At 37.2% G+C, this 20,076-nt stretch overlaps 2 protein-coding genes across 2 annotated transcripts; one reads left to right on the top strand and one right to left on the bottom strand.

The window, feature by feature from the left end:
- Positions 1-1,502: 1,502 nt before the first annotated feature.
- LOC131361145 (claudin-18-like) lies at positions 1,503-5,034 on the top strand. Its single transcript, XM_058402076.1, has 5 exons — positions 1,503-1,849; positions 3,286-3,450; positions 3,546-3,678; positions 3,784-3,891; positions 4,014-5,034. The coding sequence occupies exons 1-5, from the start codon at positions 1,630-1,632 to the stop codon at positions 4,150-4,152; spliced, it is 765 nt and encodes a 254-aa protein (XP_058258059.1). The 5' UTR covers positions 1,503-1,629; the 3' UTR covers positions 4,153-5,034.
- A 680-nt stretch (positions 5,035-5,714) lies between these two features.
- On the bottom strand, positions 5,715-18,506 carry dzip1l (DAZ interacting zinc finger protein 1-like). The gene is made up of 16 exons (XM_058402190.1): positions 18,198-18,506; positions 14,428-14,965; positions 14,048-14,132; positions 13,153-13,277; positions 12,816-12,977; positions 11,590-11,709; positions 10,906-10,968; positions 10,634-10,780; positions 10,519-10,549; positions 10,168-10,233; positions 9,940-10,061; positions 9,116-9,293; positions 8,651-8,819; positions 7,256-7,467; positions 6,918-7,054; positions 5,715-6,433 (listed from the first exon to the last, which is right to left on the bottom strand). Exons 2-16 carry the CDS (start codon positions 14,914-14,916, stop codon positions 6,287-6,289), a joined length of 2,253 nt encoding a protein of 750 aa, XP_058258173.1. The 5' UTR covers positions 14,917-14,965; positions 18,198-18,506; the 3' UTR covers positions 5,715-6,286.
- Positions 18,507-20,076: the final 1,570 nt, after the last annotated feature.

Below are 20,076 nucleotides of genomic sequence, written 5' to 3'. Positions count from 1 at the left end.
TAGCTTGTCTAGTTTTTACCCTCTAAACTCTTACAGATCGTCAGATTGGCTATGCTAAATTTCCCGTAGGTGTGACTGAGTATATACATAGTGCCCTGGTGATGCACTGGTGTCCCCTCCAGGGTGAATACACCTAACTTGGGCTAGTGTTACCCAGATGGATCTGGATCCCCAACCCTGACCAGGATAAAGTAGTTATTAATGATGTTTTGCCACCTCACAGTTCAATCCAACAGTCTCTCTGTGAAACAGCTGAGCATTCTGGTGATAATTTAACAAACATGGGTCTATAGAAACATAAGTAAGGGTATGTGTGATCTATTAAACATGCTAACCAGCAGCGCATGGTGTTAATCCCATCTGTCATGTGATGCGGGGTTTTATCTTTAATTATAATCCACAAAAATCTCCCTATTAGCTGGGAAAGCAACATGTAAGATCATCCATAAGATTAATTCATATTAGTAACATCTAAGTCACTGTTTACCAAGCGTTAATGAGTAGTTTAATCACAAACTTGAACTTTTGATCTTTGAAACATAACAATTTCTCCGAACATTGTTGGGAAATACCACATGATCTGTCATTTGTGTTGTGCTCTTGAGAGTGAGTAATGTAGTATCGACCAGCGCTGGTTTCAGTTCACAATTATGACGTGTTTACATTTGTTGCTTGAGAAGAAGCATTGCTTTTTGCCATCTATGAAGCTGAAATGACTCTACGCCCCACATCACCAACAAACTTGCTTTTTCTCATTGTGCTAGGTAAAATAAAAATAAAAAGGTGTTGTTGTTTACTATTAAAATACATTCCTTTAATATCAATTAACCAAGCTTGTTTCATCATTCACTGTTGAACAATGCTTACAATGTACTCTGACTCCCAAAAAAAAAAAAAGAAATATTTCCTTTATGGGACATCTTAATAATACACAAAAAGAAGAATATAAAACAATTTTACAGTTTTGATATTAAAACGAGAAAAGAATCAAACTTTAAATAAGGATGAAAATGTCTTTAAACAAAATCAAAAATAGCATTTAATAGACTTAATTATTTATAATTATTATTATAAATAATAATTATTATTTTTATTAATTATTTATTAATTAGATTTTAATAGACTTAATTCCAATGAGTCTATGAGCTTCTGCAAAAATATAGAAACAACAGCAATTATCATCAACAATTTTGTAAAATGTTCTCAGAACACAACTAGTAATTTTTGTTGATCTGTATTCATTAGTTATGTCCTGACTCCTTTTATTATCTTTTTAAAAAAGTGGCGCTGATTTGTTTGTTTTCATGAAGGAACAAAAATGCAGACAAGAAGTATCATAAACGTAGAAACTTCCACCCCATTAAAGTTACTTCGCACTTTTGCTTATCTAAGTTTCGATACGGTTTCATGTTGTTCCGTGTGCAGCCTTTTTCTAACCGTTACCCCATAAGTCCCACCCTATCCCCGATGGAGGTGGAAAAACACACAATCTGACAGAGAGGTGTAGTCACATCTAAGGTCAACTCCATCAGAGCCAGGACATTTGTATAGACTGAGGCTGAGTTTAGCAGCAGCTGTGCTAGTTTTTACTTTTGTTTGTACAATCTTTGAGAAGTGTGAGCAGACACCATGGCGGTGACACTGTGCCAGGTGATGGGCTTTGTGCTGGGGCTTTTGGGACTGGGGGGCATCATTGCTGCTACAGCCATGGACATGTGGAGTACGGAGGATCTGTACGACAACCCCGTCACATCTGTCTACAGCTATGCGGGCCTGTGGAGGTCGTGTGTAAGACAGAGCTCGGGATTCACCGAGTGCAGACCCTATTTCACCATCCTGGGACTTCCAGGTAATGTTTCATGAATCTAGAAAATTTCCAACTTTAATGTAGTTTAGTTAGAAGTTTCATAATCTAAAAATGCACATTCTTTAATGTATTGTATATATCAAAAGAAAGTCTAAAAGAAAGAGAAAACAAAATAGACGAAAATGTACACCAGGTCACTGCGCATCATTACAATTTGTGAAATGAAGTAAAAAAAAAAGATCTTTTCTTTTTTTTTTTTTCAATTTTGAACAAATAATGTCATCTAAAGAGAGTAAGCAGTTATCCCCAAGGATATTCTAAGAAATAACCATCAAAATATCAAATAGTCATTTAACATTTTAAGAATCACATTTCACAAAATGACACAGAAATCTAAAATAAAAATACATATTTCAAAATCAGTGCCTTTGCGTTAAAAAGAATTACATTTTGAATTCTACATTTCCAAACGAAGAAAACTGATCCTGGCATGATGCCTCATGCGGACACAATTAAACGATAAAAAAATTAAGTGTTAAGAAACATAGACACGCCCTTAATGGCTCAGTTGCGGAAATAGCTACCCAAAATCGTCACCCTGTACCTGAATCTGGGAAAGGCACACATGAAAATTTTGCGCAAACATGTGATATGATCATTAGATAAACACTGATAAGAAGCTGCTGTTCCAGTTTCAGCCAAGAGCTCAGGGGTCAGCAGAGATTGGACGGATGAGCATCAGTGCTAACTGACAAATGGCTGCGTTAATGTTACAGCTAGCGGGGTTCATGTTGTCGATATTAGGGACATTTCTGATCAGCTCTGCAACAGCTATGGACATGTGGACTATTGAAGACCGTGCTTTTACTGTAGTAACCAGTATTTATGCATATTATGGACTGTGGAACTCATGTATAGGGACAGAGTACGGTACCACACAATGTCGCCCATATTTTACTATTTTGGGGTTGCCTGGTGAGTTTTTAAAAACAATAAAAATAAAAAACACGGGTGAATAAATATCAAAAGAGAAGAAAGAAATAAGAAATTAAATAGTAGATAGTAGATAGTAGAAATTAAAGGCACCATTTTGTGTTGAACAGTATGTGCTTCTTGTTTTCTTTCAGGGTGTGACCCTTGATAAGATTGTTTCATATAGAGAATTCTAAGGCTTAAATAAATATCTCAAAAGCTGGAACTATTTTCGAAATGGCTTTAATCTTTGGCACTCAAAGTGTTCACTACAAAATAGACACTACAAAATGTCAGAAATGTCCTTGGGGTATATTATAATACTTAAGTATTAGCTTTAAACAGCCTAGTCATTAGGTCAAAGTCTTTTTGCATCTAGCATGTACAAAATTCTTGTTGCAGGAAACAGAACAATGGCTTCTGATATATGATATATGGACTATAATTACATGTAGTATTGAAATATTAACTGTGTTTTTCGTCTTTTTCCCCTGATTGATCTTCAGGCCTATTCCAAGGAGTGAGAGCACTTATGATTGTGGGAATCGTTCTTGGAGTTATCGGAGTCCTCATTGCCATTTTTGCCCTTAAGTGCCTCAGAATGGGCAACATGGAGGACCGTGTGAAAGCGACCATGACTCTGACTTCAGGGGTCATGTTTGTTATCGCAGGTGAGAAATGTTTATTTCCCCTCATCAATATTTCATTCTTCCAGCTATTATGAATTCATAAATTGTTAATGCGTGCTACATTTTCTACTCTCCAGGGATCTGTGGCATTGCTGGGGTTTCCATCTTTGCGAATTTGATCGTGACCAACTTTGCACTCACTACTTTTACCTCACCTAATGGCTTGGGTCTAGTCGGCTCTGGACTTGTCGGATCACCTCTTACTCCGAGGTATGAGAATGACACACACTGGGTAATACCGTGCAATGAGCATCTTATTCAATCCTAGTATTAATATCTTCATTATAACGGCATTATTGCTGATGTGTCTGTCAGATACACTTTCGGCTCGGCTCTGTTCGTCGGTTGGGTCGGTGGAGGTATTCTGTTTGTTGGTGGAGTCATGCTGTGTTTGGCCTGTCGTGGACTGATGCCTGAGAAACGGTGAGTTTAATCTCCAGTAAGAGTAATCTCTTCACACGTACTGCGGCACCTCTTTAACATTACACAACAGTGAGGAAATGATTCGTTATCCTCATGCTCAAAACAACAATCTTTATTTTTAGCTATGAAGGAACAGCATACAAACCTGCAACCCAGAGTGGCATCTACAGGTCCGAAGGCTATCCCAAGAACTACAACAGCTCCTATAAGGCTCACAGCATGGAGGGCAGACAATCCAACCAAAGATTTGACTATGTTTGAAACTTGCTAATGGGCATGTGGGATAAATGACCAGGAGATAATAATACGACCAGTTTAAAGCGAAACAGACACAACACAGTGACAGGCATGTAATAGTAACTACTGTATAATTAACTCATAATAATTCTATAACAGAGTATAAAGATTTAATAGAGCTTGTGATGAAGTAAAATCTCCAATAGAGAGAAACATTCGGGACTTTTAGGCTTATATCCGGATCTAAACAAAGAGTGTAACAGTGATATATTTGGTATTTTTTTCTGTTCTTTATTCTGGTTGTGTTTTGTTTCTGGGTAACTAGTTATTTTTTCAAACCTATTTTTTGTAGGTTTCTTTTTTGTTTATGTTATGCTAGTTAAATTCTTTAAGTGCAAAGTCTATGCACTTAGAGTTCCAGAAAAGTGCTCTGCATCTTCATGTTAGTTTTACGACTTCACTGTTTTATGTTTTCTTTTGTGCTTATGAACTGCAAGTTTTGTACTCACTTTACAAAAGTGCGTTATTTAAACTGTGCAAATATTACAGCTTCATAATATGTATGGTATATTACTATTTTTACAATATTGTATTGCTGTTCTGAGTTTATTGGCCCACATGGATCCATATGTCTAATGCTTTTCATTTTCCAGCTTTGAGGCAGTTGTGTCCTCTGTAGGTTTTGGTTCATATCATGGTTGAGATACTCCTGTGCTTTGGCATCCAGACTAGGATTATAATATTTGCATCATTCTGTAAGGTCATTTGGGACAAACAATGTGTGGGCTAGCTCTTTCCTTATTTTCCATTTAAGCATTTGATATCTGCAATCTTATTTACTATGTTTGAATTAGGTAGCAACATTTTCTTTTGGTAAAATAAAGCTATACCATCCTGTATACAACATTCACTTGTTTCACACTTTATTTTCAGCAGCTATTTACTGCTTACATAAAAGATGTAGAAAAATGTGCTACACCCATTTATTACTAAGTTGACATTTAAAGACATATTGCAGTTCACATATCTTTAATAATAAATACATTTTATGTCTCAGCTGCAGAATTCTTCACAAAAAGTACACCACACGCATGAATATAAACATGTCTATACTTACGTCTATAAAATGTCTGTATAATCTAAATGAAAAGACTGAAATCATTTTTGGCACCAAATAACAGCCAAAAGTGCATGCAGTCTAGGTAACTTCATAGATCAAGGTGAGAGTTATCGATCAGGTTTAATTCCTGACTGAAAACATTGAAATCCCTTAGTGATGAAAGTGTCTTTTGCCTGAGAAACAACATGTTTCATTATTGTGGTGGAGTTATATTAAACATATAATGACAAACTCCAAAATGCAGCAAAAGTACTATTAACACTACTAAAAGCACAGAACAAATTTTGCAGAGAGAGAGAGAGAGAGATAGATAGATAGATAGATAGATAGATAGATAGATAGATAGATAGATAGATAGACAGACAGACAGACAGACAGACAGACAGATAGATAGACAGACAGACAGACAGACAGACAGACAGACAGACAGATAGATAGATAGATAGATAGATAGATAGATAGATAGATAGATAGATAGACAGACAGACAGGGAGGCATGCTGATATTCACTACTAATCTTATTCATGTAATAATGCTTAATTAAAAAACTTTTAAAAAACTTGTAATTTTCCAGATGAAGTCTGCTTTGCATTAGCTATTTAAGGATGTCATTTCCCCCATCATTAATTATCATTTGTAATTTTTAATTTTTTGTTCATGTTTTCTTTATTTTTTTCTGTATTATAATAATTATTTTAATTATTTGGTAACATAAGTCAAAAGTTCACCATTTTATAGCATATCAGATGAATCAGAAACCCTAAAAGATAAAAACATTGGCATGTATGTGTGTGATTAAATCAGAGAATATTTTTTCTTTTTATTTATTTATTTGCAATAGAAAACAAAGAAATGTAAAATCTCCTTTAAATATAGTTTAACTTAAATATAATTTCATTTTAAGCCACATTTCCATATTAAGGCTAAACAGTATAACATATGCAAGTGCTAACTAAATAAGTCAGGTGATAGATTTTAGACTTAAAACTTATTAAATGAAGATTAAATTGAGAGTAAATTTAAGAATGTTAAAGCCCTTCACCATGCTCCTCCTCTGCTGGCAGCTGAGCTCCATACGCTGGTGCCTGAGGTGACACCCACATCTGAGCTTCTGCGCCCGGCCGTGGGTGGAGCGGTCAGCTCCTCGATGGAGGACAAGTCCACATCACTCTCTTCCTCAGACACCTGCAGAGAGAAATGCACACTGTAGTGACACACAATCACACTCGTAATTCACAAATCTCATTAGCTTTCTGGCATGCTTTGTTGCGCAAAAGCTTCCTTAATAGCAATAAAATGTACTAGTAAAAATGATGTGTACCGTTTGTGAACCAGTACAAAACAATAAATTTATAATCTAAGTGAAACAAAGATCAACAAGTATTTTTCCGAAATACTTGAAACTATATTACAAACAAGTTACAAAGAAGTGAAAAAAAAAGAAATGACAAGGTATTCACTCTTTAGCGTCCTATTCACAGCACACACACACACACACCACACAAGCATATGCATGCAAGAAAAGGCATTTGTGTGGCCTTTTTCATGAATGATTAGACAAACTGTGCATTTTATATGATGTCTAAAACAGCATTACAACAACATAGTTAAATGCTATAAGGACATGAGGATTAATTTTCTTTAATGGTGTTGGTCTGTTTTTCTGTACCGCCTGTTGTTTGATGATGGAGGGTCGAGGTGAAGGCTGAGAGGCTGGAGGCAGGACTCGTATTCCTCCTACAGGATTTGTGATGCTGCTGCTGAGCTGCTTTTCTAAACTTCTTGTCAGCGTTTGAACAACTGAACCTGAAACCAAAGAGCACAGAGAAGGTAGGTCAGCTTGACACTCCCACAAGTGGGGAACTGGAGGCAAACCAGTGACCTCTCACCTTTTAAACTGAACACGTGATAAGATTTCACTTTCAAAACAAACCTTAGGACACTATGAATAAGAGTGTCTGATAGAATTCTTAAAACACTTAGTTGGAATAACTCTCGTTCTCTCACCATGTGTACTAAAAGCCTGTTGTGGTTTTTGTGTGCCCGATTCATCTGAATCATCGCTGTCTGACCAGCTGAACTCATGTTCTGCTCTCTGTCGTTCCTTCGTTGGTGTGAGGTGAACAGAGGTGGACGGTTTGTCCCGGGAATTTGTGATGTAGGCGCTGTCCTCGCCTGACTCGTCGTCATCCTCCTCTTCTGAGCTGAAGGGTGGAGTACTGAGAGAGGGAAAGTGTACATTAAACAAACATCAACACTTGCTGATAAGACAAGGGAATACTGACCTAGGCCTGACATGTATGATGTACAGTATGTGAGATGAAACAGTGCACAAAAAATCTCATTTGCATTTTCCACAGATTTGATACTATATTGAGTTTTTGATAATATATAAAGCAGACTGTTTTAGATGGACCTGACAGCTGCTAAATCGTTAGCTGCAACAAAACGTTAAATAGATAAGAAATGCAAACATAAATGCAAAATGGAGAGAAAAATCCCTGCCATTCATAATATTAACACTAGATGGCAGCATCAACATTTATGAGAAATGTAAGAATGTGAAATCATAAATGTAAATAAGTCACTGCATTAAAAGTTACAATGTAGGAATCTGAATTATTTACTTTATTTGTTTCGTGTTTAGAAGTGTCCTTCTATGAGTGAAGGCCCAGATAAGCTTTCTATGAAATATATGGAATTTAAATGTGTTCAAATATTTCCCTTTTTTGTTCGTTCATTCATTCATCTTATTATATTAAACCATATATTTTATCCTGGTCAAGATTACCATCTTTCCATAATTCTTAAGCATTTTTAACTTCTCTTTTAATCCACATACACTTGATTTTTCGTCCTCTAATGCATTGCTTTGAAGATTGCTGAAGTCTACCTTTATGTAAATCACACAGAGCATGCATGTAACCCTGATATAATCATTCAGCACACCAGAGTTGAGATATCTGTTATGAGACTATGCTGCAAGTAAACACCTCATGGATATCAGGACTGGCAATGCATGAGTTGAAAATGTTGGTAATTTGCTGTCACTTTGCTGTTCGGTCTGTTGTATGCACAAAACTTTAGCTACCCTGATGAGCCCTGCTACATCTTCATAGCAGTCCAGAAGATGTCAACACAACAGATACAAATGTCCTATACAATGTTCGGGGTAGGTTTAATTATACTTGTTTAGTTTTGTTGTACTTATGCATTGGAAATAAACATATTCTATATCTTCTATATATCTACATCTTGATATCTCTATGATCTTATTGGAGTTAAAAGTTACAGACTTACAAAGGAGTTTCCTGAAGTTGTTTTAATTTTTCATGTCATAGATTTATATTATTTAGGTATGTGCTGATGACACACTGTATGTGTGTGTGTGTGTGTAAGCACCTGCTCTTCTTTTGCTGTGCTGGTCGAATCGGTGTGAGTGCAGGTGCTTTGGAGCGTGGTGCAGCTGTAGGAGGCTGATGAATCTCACGTTTCTGTGGGGAGTTTTTGGAGCTGAGCTGTCTACGTTTAGAGCTCTGTTCCATGACCGGACTACGAAGTTTCTTTCTCGCTAAAAAATCCAGGAGCAGAACCCATCAGATAAAAAGCAGAACTATTCAATATAACTAAATTTTAATAATGAAACTACTTTGTCCTTATCGTGTGCTTTATGGTTATTGGATTCATAACTATAACACAGCTGTAATTAATAGAAAAAGTAAGCACATGACAGACATAACCTGTATATATTTTGTAATGACTGACTTGTTTGTGAGTGGTGTATGTGCTTAAGTGACTTCTAAAATACTTGTGTGCTTGCATATAATATAAGTGGCCTGTGTGCTTGTGTGGTGTGTGTGTTCTTACGTAGCATGTGTGTGCTAGGTGTAGATTTTCCTTGGCTCCTCTGCAGGTCTCTCACTCTTTCCTTTAGCTGGTTCTCAAGGCTGTACCTCAAATCATGCAACTGTGACTGGCTCCTAAATGTCTGTCCTCGCTCATAGATTAGACTTTTCAGGGTCTGAGTAGAGATTCCTTTAGTGCCCTGAACAACACAACAATGACTGTAACAGCAATACATTGAATATAACAACATGATGACTGAGCTGTAAACACATTCAGTAAGTGGTTACACAGGTACTTATGTAGATACTGTATGTGCTAAACAAAATATTTTACAGTGTATTGAATTACTGATGTACTGCTAGGATTTACTTTTGTCTAGTAATCCTATCAGGTATTTAACAAAATAGTAAACAATATATAACTGATGGGCATTCACATACAGAAAGGTTGAGAGATCTGAGTACACCATTATTGTGTTTTTTTAATGAACTAAAGGGAGACACATAATGCATAATGGACCATACCATTCACAAAACCCTTGCCCTTAGGTGTAAATGAGTGTGTGAATGGGTAGGTGAACATGTGTGGGCTCCCTTCAATAGACTGGCAGCCCAGTGAGGTTGTCTTCTTGCCTCATGCCTAAAGTGCTGTGACCTACTCCAGATGCTCCATGATTCTGACCACGATTAAACACTTGGACGTAAATGAATGGACAATTTTGAGTGAACGGTAGCAACTACACTGTACTGGTGGGAGTATCTGAAAGTTTACAACTTACTCCATCTGTTCATTATTAAATTATAATACTTATACTTTTAATCATTCATTAAATTCAGTACATCTACCTTTCTTAGTCCCATCATCTCCAGTCTCTTCTGCAGTCTTTTCTTAATGATGGGTCTGAAATTCTTCCTCTGCACTGGAATTCCTCTCGCTGGTTCTACTTGGGTTGTCAATACTTCAACAACTGTAATGAAATGAATGCAAACAAATCTTTAATGCCCACCAGTGACACTTTTTAAATATATAAAGTGTTAATCACTTTATGTAGTTATTAATTTGTAAACTCATACTCTCTTCCTTTTCATCATCTCCTTCTTCTTCTGGAGAGTCCTGCACAGCCATTTTTGGAAGTGACCCTACAAAACAGGAAGGTGAATAGTGCCATAGTGTCATAGTTGCAGCATTATGTTTTACTCGGATTGCTCAGATTCATGGTTACAATTTATCTTGCTGTCCTGTCCCACCACAAATAAATAAATAAATAAATAAATAAATAAATAAATAAATAAATAATATATAATATAGATAGATAGATAGATAGATAGATAGATAGATAGATAGATAGATAGATTTTTTTTCACATATCTATAAATGTAACTTCTTGTCAAACTCAGTCATCCAGTATGTTGGTGGTGTGTTACCTGACAGTGATCTGGACATCAACCTCTTTATCTGAAATGAAAAATACAAACAGTTCACATGTAAAATGATGGAAAGATAGAATAATATTGTCAGACAGGACACTGACTTCCTCACCTTCTTTTTCTGTGAGTGGAGGAGTGTGTCTCTCTCTTTGAGCTGATTAGAGAGAGACAGAACCTGCTGCTTCAGCGAGTGCACACTAGAACTTGTGCTTTCCTCCACAGACAAGGCCATCTGCAGCCTGTTATTTTCACTTTCCAACTACATTACACACATATACAAAGTGCATTCAAGACAGTCTCATTGCAATAGACCCTCAGATTCTTTGAGATTGAGACTAGTTTTGCTGGTAGCTTCACAAATCATGTACAATCATGTACTCTCACCTTCTCTTTCTCCTGCTGGTGTCTGTTCTGCAGCTCTTGCACTTTCTTTTTCCATTTATTCTTCTAAAAGACACAGAACATACTAGACATGATCATCTAGTCTGATCAAATTCAAGGTTGCAGCTCAAGTAATAAGAAAATCCCAGTATTTTTCTTCAGAAGCTTCTGGAAAAGTCCTAAGCACTCCTAAGCCAGGTGGGTGATAACACCCCACCAGTGGCTCCTGGGTCAAGCCTTGTCTCTCCACTGAAGGTAGGGATGTCATCAACTGACTGGTAAACTGAAAGCTCTTTACTTACATGGTTCAGAACAGTGGTCTAATTACTGCCAATCTCTTACTTAACCTTTCAATTTTTCAATTAAATTGATTTGTACTGTGCTTTCAACAATGGAAAAAAGCAGCTTTACAGAAGTATAGAAACATAAAAAAATGATAAAGTTTAAAGTTAACTATTTTATCCCTAATGAGCAAGCCTGAAGAAACCTTGAGAGGAACCAGGCTCAGAAGGGAACCCATCCTCATTTGGGTGATACTGCACTCACATTCCCTCAGCTAATTACTCATAAGTAAGACCCAAATTTCTACATTTGGGATAAGTTCCCTTTTTATAATTTTCCCTAAAATTTGCATCACTTTATTTTTAAACAGAAGAAGAGAGCACAGCAAACAGTATGAAAACAAACCGTCTGAACCATCTGCTCATTCAGCTCTCTCTCTCTGATCCTCCTTTGTTCTTTCTCAATTTCATCCTGACCTCTTAGATTAGACAGGTTTCGCTCTCTGCTCTCCAATTCATGTAGTTTCTGTGCACACAAAACAACATACACAATACAGAATGATTATAGAGTAATAATTCATGAAACAAATATGTGAAAATGACTACGGCTATAGAAAAAGAAATATTCTTGGGGGGATGTGATAGCAGTTAAGGAGTTGGATTAATGCTCGGAAAGATGTGAGGTCAAATCCCAGTTCCACCAAGCTGCCACTACTGGGCCCCTGAACAAAGCCCTTAACTCTCAATGGCTCAGTTTTATAAAGTGAGATAAGTCACTCTGTATAAGGGTGTCTGCCGAATGCCAGACATGTAAACAGATTTCTTGGCCTTCATTTTCACTGATCATATAAAAAAAATCCAAATGAAGGTAACTATCTTAATAATTCATTAATAAGCTTTAAAAACATGTTTTAAGTCCTCATCTGTTATTACTACTTATATTAAAACTTTCAGAATTCTTATATATAATATATTTAGTTTTTCACATCTCCCCTTTAAGAAAACAGTTTGGCAAAACAATGTATTGTACAATGTGCCTACAATTATACTGGGTAAGGAGCAACACAGAGGTCAAAACAGTTAGTCTCTCTAAAGATGTCTAAATCCTTATACTAAAATGTCACAATTTTTGACTAGTTGATTTAACAACTAGTGGCATTCTTTACTTGAAACCTACAACCCATAACAAAATGGTCAGAAGTCTAATCATTTCAATGTGTAATCAATACTGGTGTCCATTAATTACAACAAATGGACAAAAGTATATGTGTATATTATTTAATAGTAGATGTGGTAGTATGTGACTTGGGATATAGCCCAGGTATTCCTAAAACCTTTCAATTTCAGTGTAAATCAAAAAACAATGACTTGATTACACAGTTATACATTATATTAATTGAAACTGTAAGATAACACTGTGTATTGTTTAGCATTATATTGTAAATGTAGCCAGTTCGCTGTCATGTTGCAAAGACACCAGCTTATTTACTGACTAGACTAGTGTTGGTGTTAGTGTATGTTTTAGGGGTAAAGAACTGACCATTAATAGTTCTGTCATATTCTAGATCTTAGGATATTTGTCTCCATCTATGGCCTGCACTGTGTAAATGCTCCAGCATGGTACACACTCACAGCCTCTATGGAGACGCTCTTGTTTTTTACTTGCTCAAACTCCTGGTGAAGAAGCTGTCTCAGGCCATCGATTTCATCTTGAAATGTCCTTTTCTCCACCTCTTTGCATCTCTCCATCATCTCCCGGTCTGATGCCTCTCTTCTCCGCTGCTCCTCCAGCTCCTGTAGAAAAGATATACAGGAGTGTACGTATATATATATATATATATATATATATATATATATATATATATATATATATATATATACACGTATGTTCCATATATCTGGTATGAATGCAACTGCATGTTAAAAGGTTCTTGAATTGTACACTTCTCTAGGGCTGGCTCATACCCACCTGGTGTCTCCGATATGCATCTGCCTCTCTCTCTGCTTCGAGGCGACTCTGAGTCAGTCTCAGTTTCTCTTTTAGCTCCTCCAGTCCATCTTTCATCTGTTCCACCTGCATCTTCTTCTGTCGCTCTGACCAACACACACAGTTGCCAGCATGTTGCACCATTTGAGAACTGATATATGTATATATATATTTCTTAAATTGGGAATATAACTACAACACTGTTGTTGTGGCTCTGTACAAAGCCAACCTACAAATGTATCTACTAAACTGCTGTTTGGTGTTTCTGTAGTTTTAGCACTGGAGTTAATGAGTCATTAACTGGAGTTAAAGGGAAAACTGCAGCTCCAGCTATTCATGTCTGAATCATCACATTCAGGTGCAAACTTCAGAACCCAATTACATTCTGGGGATCATTGCTAAATCTAAAGAACATTTATGTTAAGATTGTGTTTTATATTAAGTGGTGGCATTATTATCTGCTCAAGGGCATTGGTAGTTCAAGTGGATAAGGCTCTGGGCTGTTGATTGGGGTTCAAGCCCCAGCACCGCCAAGCTGCCACCATTGAGCCCTTAAACAAGGCCCCCAAACCCCCCCTGCTCCAGGGGTGCTGCATTGGCTGACCCTGCACTCTGACCACAACCAACCAAGGATGGGATATGTGAAGAAAGAATTTCACTGTGCAGTAATGTATACACAACAAATACATCAGTATTCCAACACCTTAACCACTAAGCTACCACACCCCCCATATAAACTAAAATATAAAAGCTATTTAATTTAGCTAAAGCAGAACTGCATAATGAAATGGCATATGTTTATATGTTTATACCAACAAATTTCTTTGACTCACCCATTTTACACAGCTCAGTGAACACATTGAAAGGGTATTTATACCTGCATCAGTGATCTCAGGGTGTCTGCGCTGAACATGAGACTGTAAGTAAGAGTAATTGACGAAACACTTTTCACAGAACTGGCACTGAAACAAGAGACAGATTGCATTACGTAAAGCAGACATTTTCTTCTGGCGTATACTGAAACAATATTAGTTAAATGGTACATTTCAATAAAATTGTCACCTATAAATATTTTGACACATTATTTTTTGTTTTATTTTAACAGTTAAAAATAAGACCAAACAGAGACAGCACAATGAAACCAAAATCAGAAGTAACAATCCTTTCATTTATCATTTGTTATATTTCCTCAGCTGTGAATTTAGTTTCAGGCTTTAAATTTAGCCTGCCTACCTGATTTCACTTCAAGAAACTGACCTTGTGGTAATTATTGGCACTGGACTGCAGGAGGAGCTGTTGAGTAGCGATGAGTTTCTTCCTACGCCGGCTCTCCAGCTTGATTTCCTGCAACTCTTTTTCGAGTCTTGCTCGCTCATCTTCCTCGCGCAGTGTCTGAGCCAGTGCTCCCTGCAGCCGTTCCTCCAGCGCTGTCACCTGTGAGCTCAGATAGTCCTGGCAGTGCAGCAGGTACTCTGTGCTGAGCTGGGACATGCGCAGAACTTTTAGCAGTGTTATGTCCGTTGGACAGCGGCACTGAGGACACCGCTCACCCTCCACAGCGCAGAAAGTCACAGCACTGATGAACTCCTGCAGCACGTTTATGTCTGTTTCTCTCTCCACACGGTCCACGTCCAGCGCTGCCATACGCCGCCAGTCAATCGGCTCGATACGGAGACGAAAGTGGAATGGCTGAGTGGGGATTGAGGCACTCCAGGATGGAGAGGTTGGGGAGATCTGTCCTGGCATGATATGAGGTTTAAGGATAAAAGGAAGGGATGACTGCGATTGAGCACTTCTAAAGAAGAGACAGAGAGAGACAAAAATAAAGGAAAAAGTGATCAGACACAGAACATATCCAGATGACAGTAGAGAAAAAGCATAAATAACATGTATAATACACAATTAAATTGTAAACTATTGCTGTGAAGTTTTTGGAGGAACTGAGATGCTCTAGTATGTTGAGCTTATATACAATATAATGTACCACATTAGTTTGACCACTAAAGTGCAATAACAGTGCAATAACAGTCTCTTCAATAAGCAAAATCTAATTCTGAAAATCAGAAACAGGAAAAGAAAGAGAGGGATGATGAATAGTAATAACTAAAACAGTTCCTGCTAACTGTAAATTGTTTGATCTCTAAGACAATCACCTTAACAACAATACTTTATCCAACTACATCTGTTAGGCAGAATAAACTGCAGACAATCTTGTTAACAACATAAACTAATCTGGTTGTTGGTCTGTCATGGTTTAACTTATTCAACCTTATTGTAACCCAATTGAGACATATGGACAAGCAGTGATGTAAATGTCTGCTGTAGAACCTCAGAGCTAAAACCAGCCAAAAAAAGTAGGGTAACTCAAATGTAGTTGAAAATACAGGCATGTAAAAGAGGAGAGCTATTTTTAGTCAGACTGTTCTGGAGAGCATGTATACAAGACTATACACCGACTCTGGTTTTTATACAGCATCCTGGTTTGATCTAGTTTATTAGATAACTGGCCACAGTTATCAGAAAGGCCCTTAAAAATAGAAAAGAAAATTTCTAAATATATCCCCTGCCAAAAGACTTACACACATGGACAAAATTAAAAGAAAAACCCATGAAGGTCACTGAAATAACTTAAATAAAATAACTGATGGTCACTGAAATAGCTGACAAAAGAAATAACAAATAAAAATTTACTGAAAATTAACTAATGAAAATCAGACATTGCTTTTGATTTGTGGCTCAACAGAAGCATTTAAAAAAACACACTAATGAAACTGGCCTGGACAAAAATGATGGCATCCTTAACTTAATATTTTGTTGAACAACCTTTTAAGGCAATCACCGCAATCTGTAATTTCTTCATGAGACTTCTGCACCAGTCGACAGGTATTTTGGCCCACTCCTCATGAGCAAACTGCTGCTCCAGCTGTTTCAAGGTTTGAAGGGTGTTTTCTCCAGACTGCATGTTTCAGCTCTTTCCACAGATGTTCAATAGGATTTAGATCAGAGCTCAAAGAAGGCCACTTCAGAATAGTCCAATGTTTTGTTCTTAGCCATTCTTGGGTGTTTGGAGTCATTATACTGTTGGAGGACCCAGGACCTGCGACTAAGACCAAGCTTTCTGACACTGGGCAGCACATTTCGCTCCAGAATGTCTTGATAGTCTTGAGATTTCATTGTACTCTGCACAAATTCAAGATCATCATTTCTGTCTAGGCCAGTTTCGTTTTTATTTATTATTATTTTTTTATGTCTCAAGTTATTTCAGTGACCATTGCAGGTTTTTCTTTCTTTAATGGAAGGGTATAACAATTTTGTTCATGTGTGTATTTTAATATGAATATGAAAGCAACAGCATAAATCTACATAAATGCCAAAAGAGAATTTGAATATTTCATTCTGATACAGTCCACATTAGTACAACCCTTATTTATCCCAAAACACATTTGTAAAATCCTGTTTTTCAGTAGCTAGCAGTGAAGCTGAACAGTGCATTACTGTTTCCCTGGAGTGTATGTAAACACTCGACAGTTTCTAAGCACTGCTGCATCGCTCCAAACCACTGACTCTCATTTCTAGACAACCAAATGTCACTCCTTTAGTTCAGTATAAATCACTGCACTTTAAAATCTATTTATATTTATTCATGATGATTTAGGTTGCAACACAGTTTTGGTAGCATTTTCTACACCAATTGGGTTTCAAATCTGCATGTAGACCTGAGGCCTACCGAGCAGTGTGTGAAGATATCTTAAAGATAGATAGATAGATAGATAGATAGATAGATAGATAGATAGATAGATAGATAGATAAATAAATAAATAAATAAATAAATAAATAAAAATAATTAATCAGTCACCATTTTTTCTAATATATCCCACCCAGTAACAGGTGACATGATGAGGAGATAATCAGTGTTATTCACTGCACCTCTCAGTGCTCATAATGTTATGGCTGATGTATATATGGTGTATATTTGGTATTGTAAAATGAATTATATATATATATATATATATATATATATATATATATATATATATATATATATATATATATATAAGTGTATTGCTATGAAAACAATAAACCTAGCCTGTAAACATCAATAGAACATAAATTGTTAGTTAAATGACTAATACACTCAGTTGAACTGAAGGGAAGTTTTAATGTGCTGTAGTCTGGTGTTTGATAAAACAAAAATCAGAATGTTTGGTAAAACAAATAAACAAACAAACAAACAAACAACAAGTTCTGCTACAGGAAAATGACCACATATTCACTTTTATTTTCTGGTCCGGTATCTCTTGTGAAGATGGACATCATGAATTCTGCTAAATACCACATATTTATATTTAAGCTTAAAATCCGGTTCATTCTGATAAGATTTAAGATAAATATACACAAATCTAACAAAGCTCCAAATCATCCCTCAAACCAGCTCTCTCTAGCCTTATTAGAATAGCAATTCAAGAGGGTGCCAATATTTTTGAAATGAATAACTGGAAACACGGGCTCGTTTTATGATAAAAATATATGTGTGTGTGTGTGTGTGTGTGTGTGTGTCAACAAGTTTAAGCCCACATCACACATCTTTATTTTACGTTCACTATCATGAAGGGTGCCAATAATTCTGGAGTTTACTGTAAGTGTATTTCCTCCATGCAGTAAACACAAGCCGTGCTCACAGTCCGTCCGCAGATGTTTTCACTGAATACCGTTTTAATATTAGTTTTTAAAACAACACAATAACGGGGACTCGTTAACTTTACAGCTAATGCTGACATTTCATTGTATATCCTACAGCCTAACGGTAAAGCGGCAGCATTACCAGTGCTAAGCTACAGGCTAACAACGTTAGATTTATCAGCAGCCTGTGTAAGCAAGCTATTCCTACTATCGAAAGAAATTAGCTTTTTAAATGCACGTGCCTTGTTAACATTGTGGACAGTTTAAGGACGAAGAGGGATATCGTTGCTAACGTTAGTAAATGCATCACCTGGCAACCGGGTAAAGTTTATAACTGGCTAACTTACTGCACAGCTTTGAGTCTTTCCTCAGCTCCGGCTCTCTGCTGGACATTCACCGAAACAACGGAGACTTTCTGCCATGATGTGCGGAGAAAGAAACATTAAAGTTTTAGAGTTAAGCATTAAAGTTTAAATGTAAAACAGCAGGATGTTACATCAGGAACAGCCGGTGAAGGAGCTCGGGTGGAGCACTACAGAGAAGCACAAACTGTTTCCTTGGAGACCGCCGACACCGGATGTGTTCCATTTAGCAGGGTTGTGTTCGAGGAGTGTGCACTAGCTAGCAGCTCTTAGCGAGTTGTTCAGCTTGTTAGAATAGCTATAGAAACAAGCTGGGAAAACGTAACGCTGCGTACACACACGCACACATACACAGAGTGAGAGAGAGAGAGAGAGACTGGCCACTTTAACAGGAACACCCCTTCTCATTCATGCAGTTATTGAATCATGTGGCAGGTCAGTGACTGTGTGGCATGGCTGTGTGTTTGAATATTTCAGAAACTGCTGAGGACCAGAAACACAGAAGCGGTCAGAGGAGAATGGCCAGACTAGTCCACTGAAGCAGCAGTATTTGGGACAGTATGGCAGTTTAGTAGTGATTGGATGGTTGTGTGTTTAAAACCTGATGATAGTCTGAGAGCCAGGGCTGGGCCTCTAAACACAAACCACACAGTGATGTTCTTGGATCAAATTCTGCTCGGATTATTTCTGCTGCTTTAGACGATCTTGCCAAATGGTTAAAATCACACACACACAAAGCTTCTGATGTGGTGACAAATTGATGCAACACAAGGGGGAGCCATTCACCAGGACAGACATCTAAACATGTTCAAACATTTCACACAAGGTTCTGGATTTCACGTGCAATAAAATATTGAACATACACCAATCAGCCATAATGTTATGACCACCTGCCCTGATCAGACCACATGGGCCAGCCTTCACTCCCCATGTGCATCAGTGAGCCTTGGCCGCCTGTCACTGGTTCACCAATGTTCCTTCCTTGGACCACTTTTGATAGATACTAACCACTGCACACTGACATGTTTGACGCAGAGGAACTTTCACCATGTGTTAAGGATTCTACATTGAATGTTAATTACTTAAGCCGACCTGCACTTAATCTATGGTCAGCAGGTTATGAATTTACAGGTGCCATTTAATTTTGGCCATAATCTCCGTAATATCTCTTTATGAACTTGTATGAACACTCATGATCTCAAGATGAGAATGCAGATTTTTAGCATTGTCTTATTAATGGAATTTTTTTAACATATTACATAAGCCAACTTATATTAAAAATAGAAAGTGTATCTTATAAGGTTTGTGTGGGGGCAGTGTTCATAGTTTCTCCTAATGTAATCCAACAAAATCTTTCTAGTCTGTTAAAACTCTTGTATATTGTGCCTGAGACAGAATAGCAATTTTAGCTATCCTTAATGAGCTCGTGTATTCAGCCATATCTAAAACATACGAATGGTGGCCAAATGCATAAGTAGGAATAGGAATTATCTTAATACATGAAGGAAACTTGTGCAAGTGAAATCAGAAGCTATCAAACATATCCCATATTTTGTTACATACGTTTTTTGTTAATTTCACTCACTACCCTGTCTTTTCCAACTCTTCAGTATAAGCTAACGTCAGTGTTTTCTTCAGGCTCTTGGGACCAGTACTCCGGCCTGCTCCACTCTCACTTTGGTGTGTTTAAATAGATCTATCAGCATGAATTCTCTCTGCCTCAGTGCCTCATCCAATCCTGGTGTACAAGTCCATCCTTCACTGTCTGTTTAATGAGCAGTTCACCTTCCCTGCAGCACAGCAATGCGAGACTCAGACTCTCTCTCTCTCTCTCTCTCTCTCTCTCTCTCTCTCACTCACTATC

This window comes from Hemibagrus wyckioides, linkage group LG11, assembly GCF_019097595.1.
Source record: "Hemibagrus wyckioides isolate EC202008001 linkage group LG11, SWU_Hwy_1.0, whole genome shotgun sequence".
In the NCBI taxonomy this organism is placed as follows: domain Eukaryota; kingdom Metazoa; phylum Chordata; class Actinopteri; order Siluriformes; family Bagridae; genus Hemibagrus; species Hemibagrus wyckioides.
The sequence above is the reverse complement of the archived record's forward strand: the minus strand, read 5'-3'. Positions and strand labels throughout refer to the sequence as shown.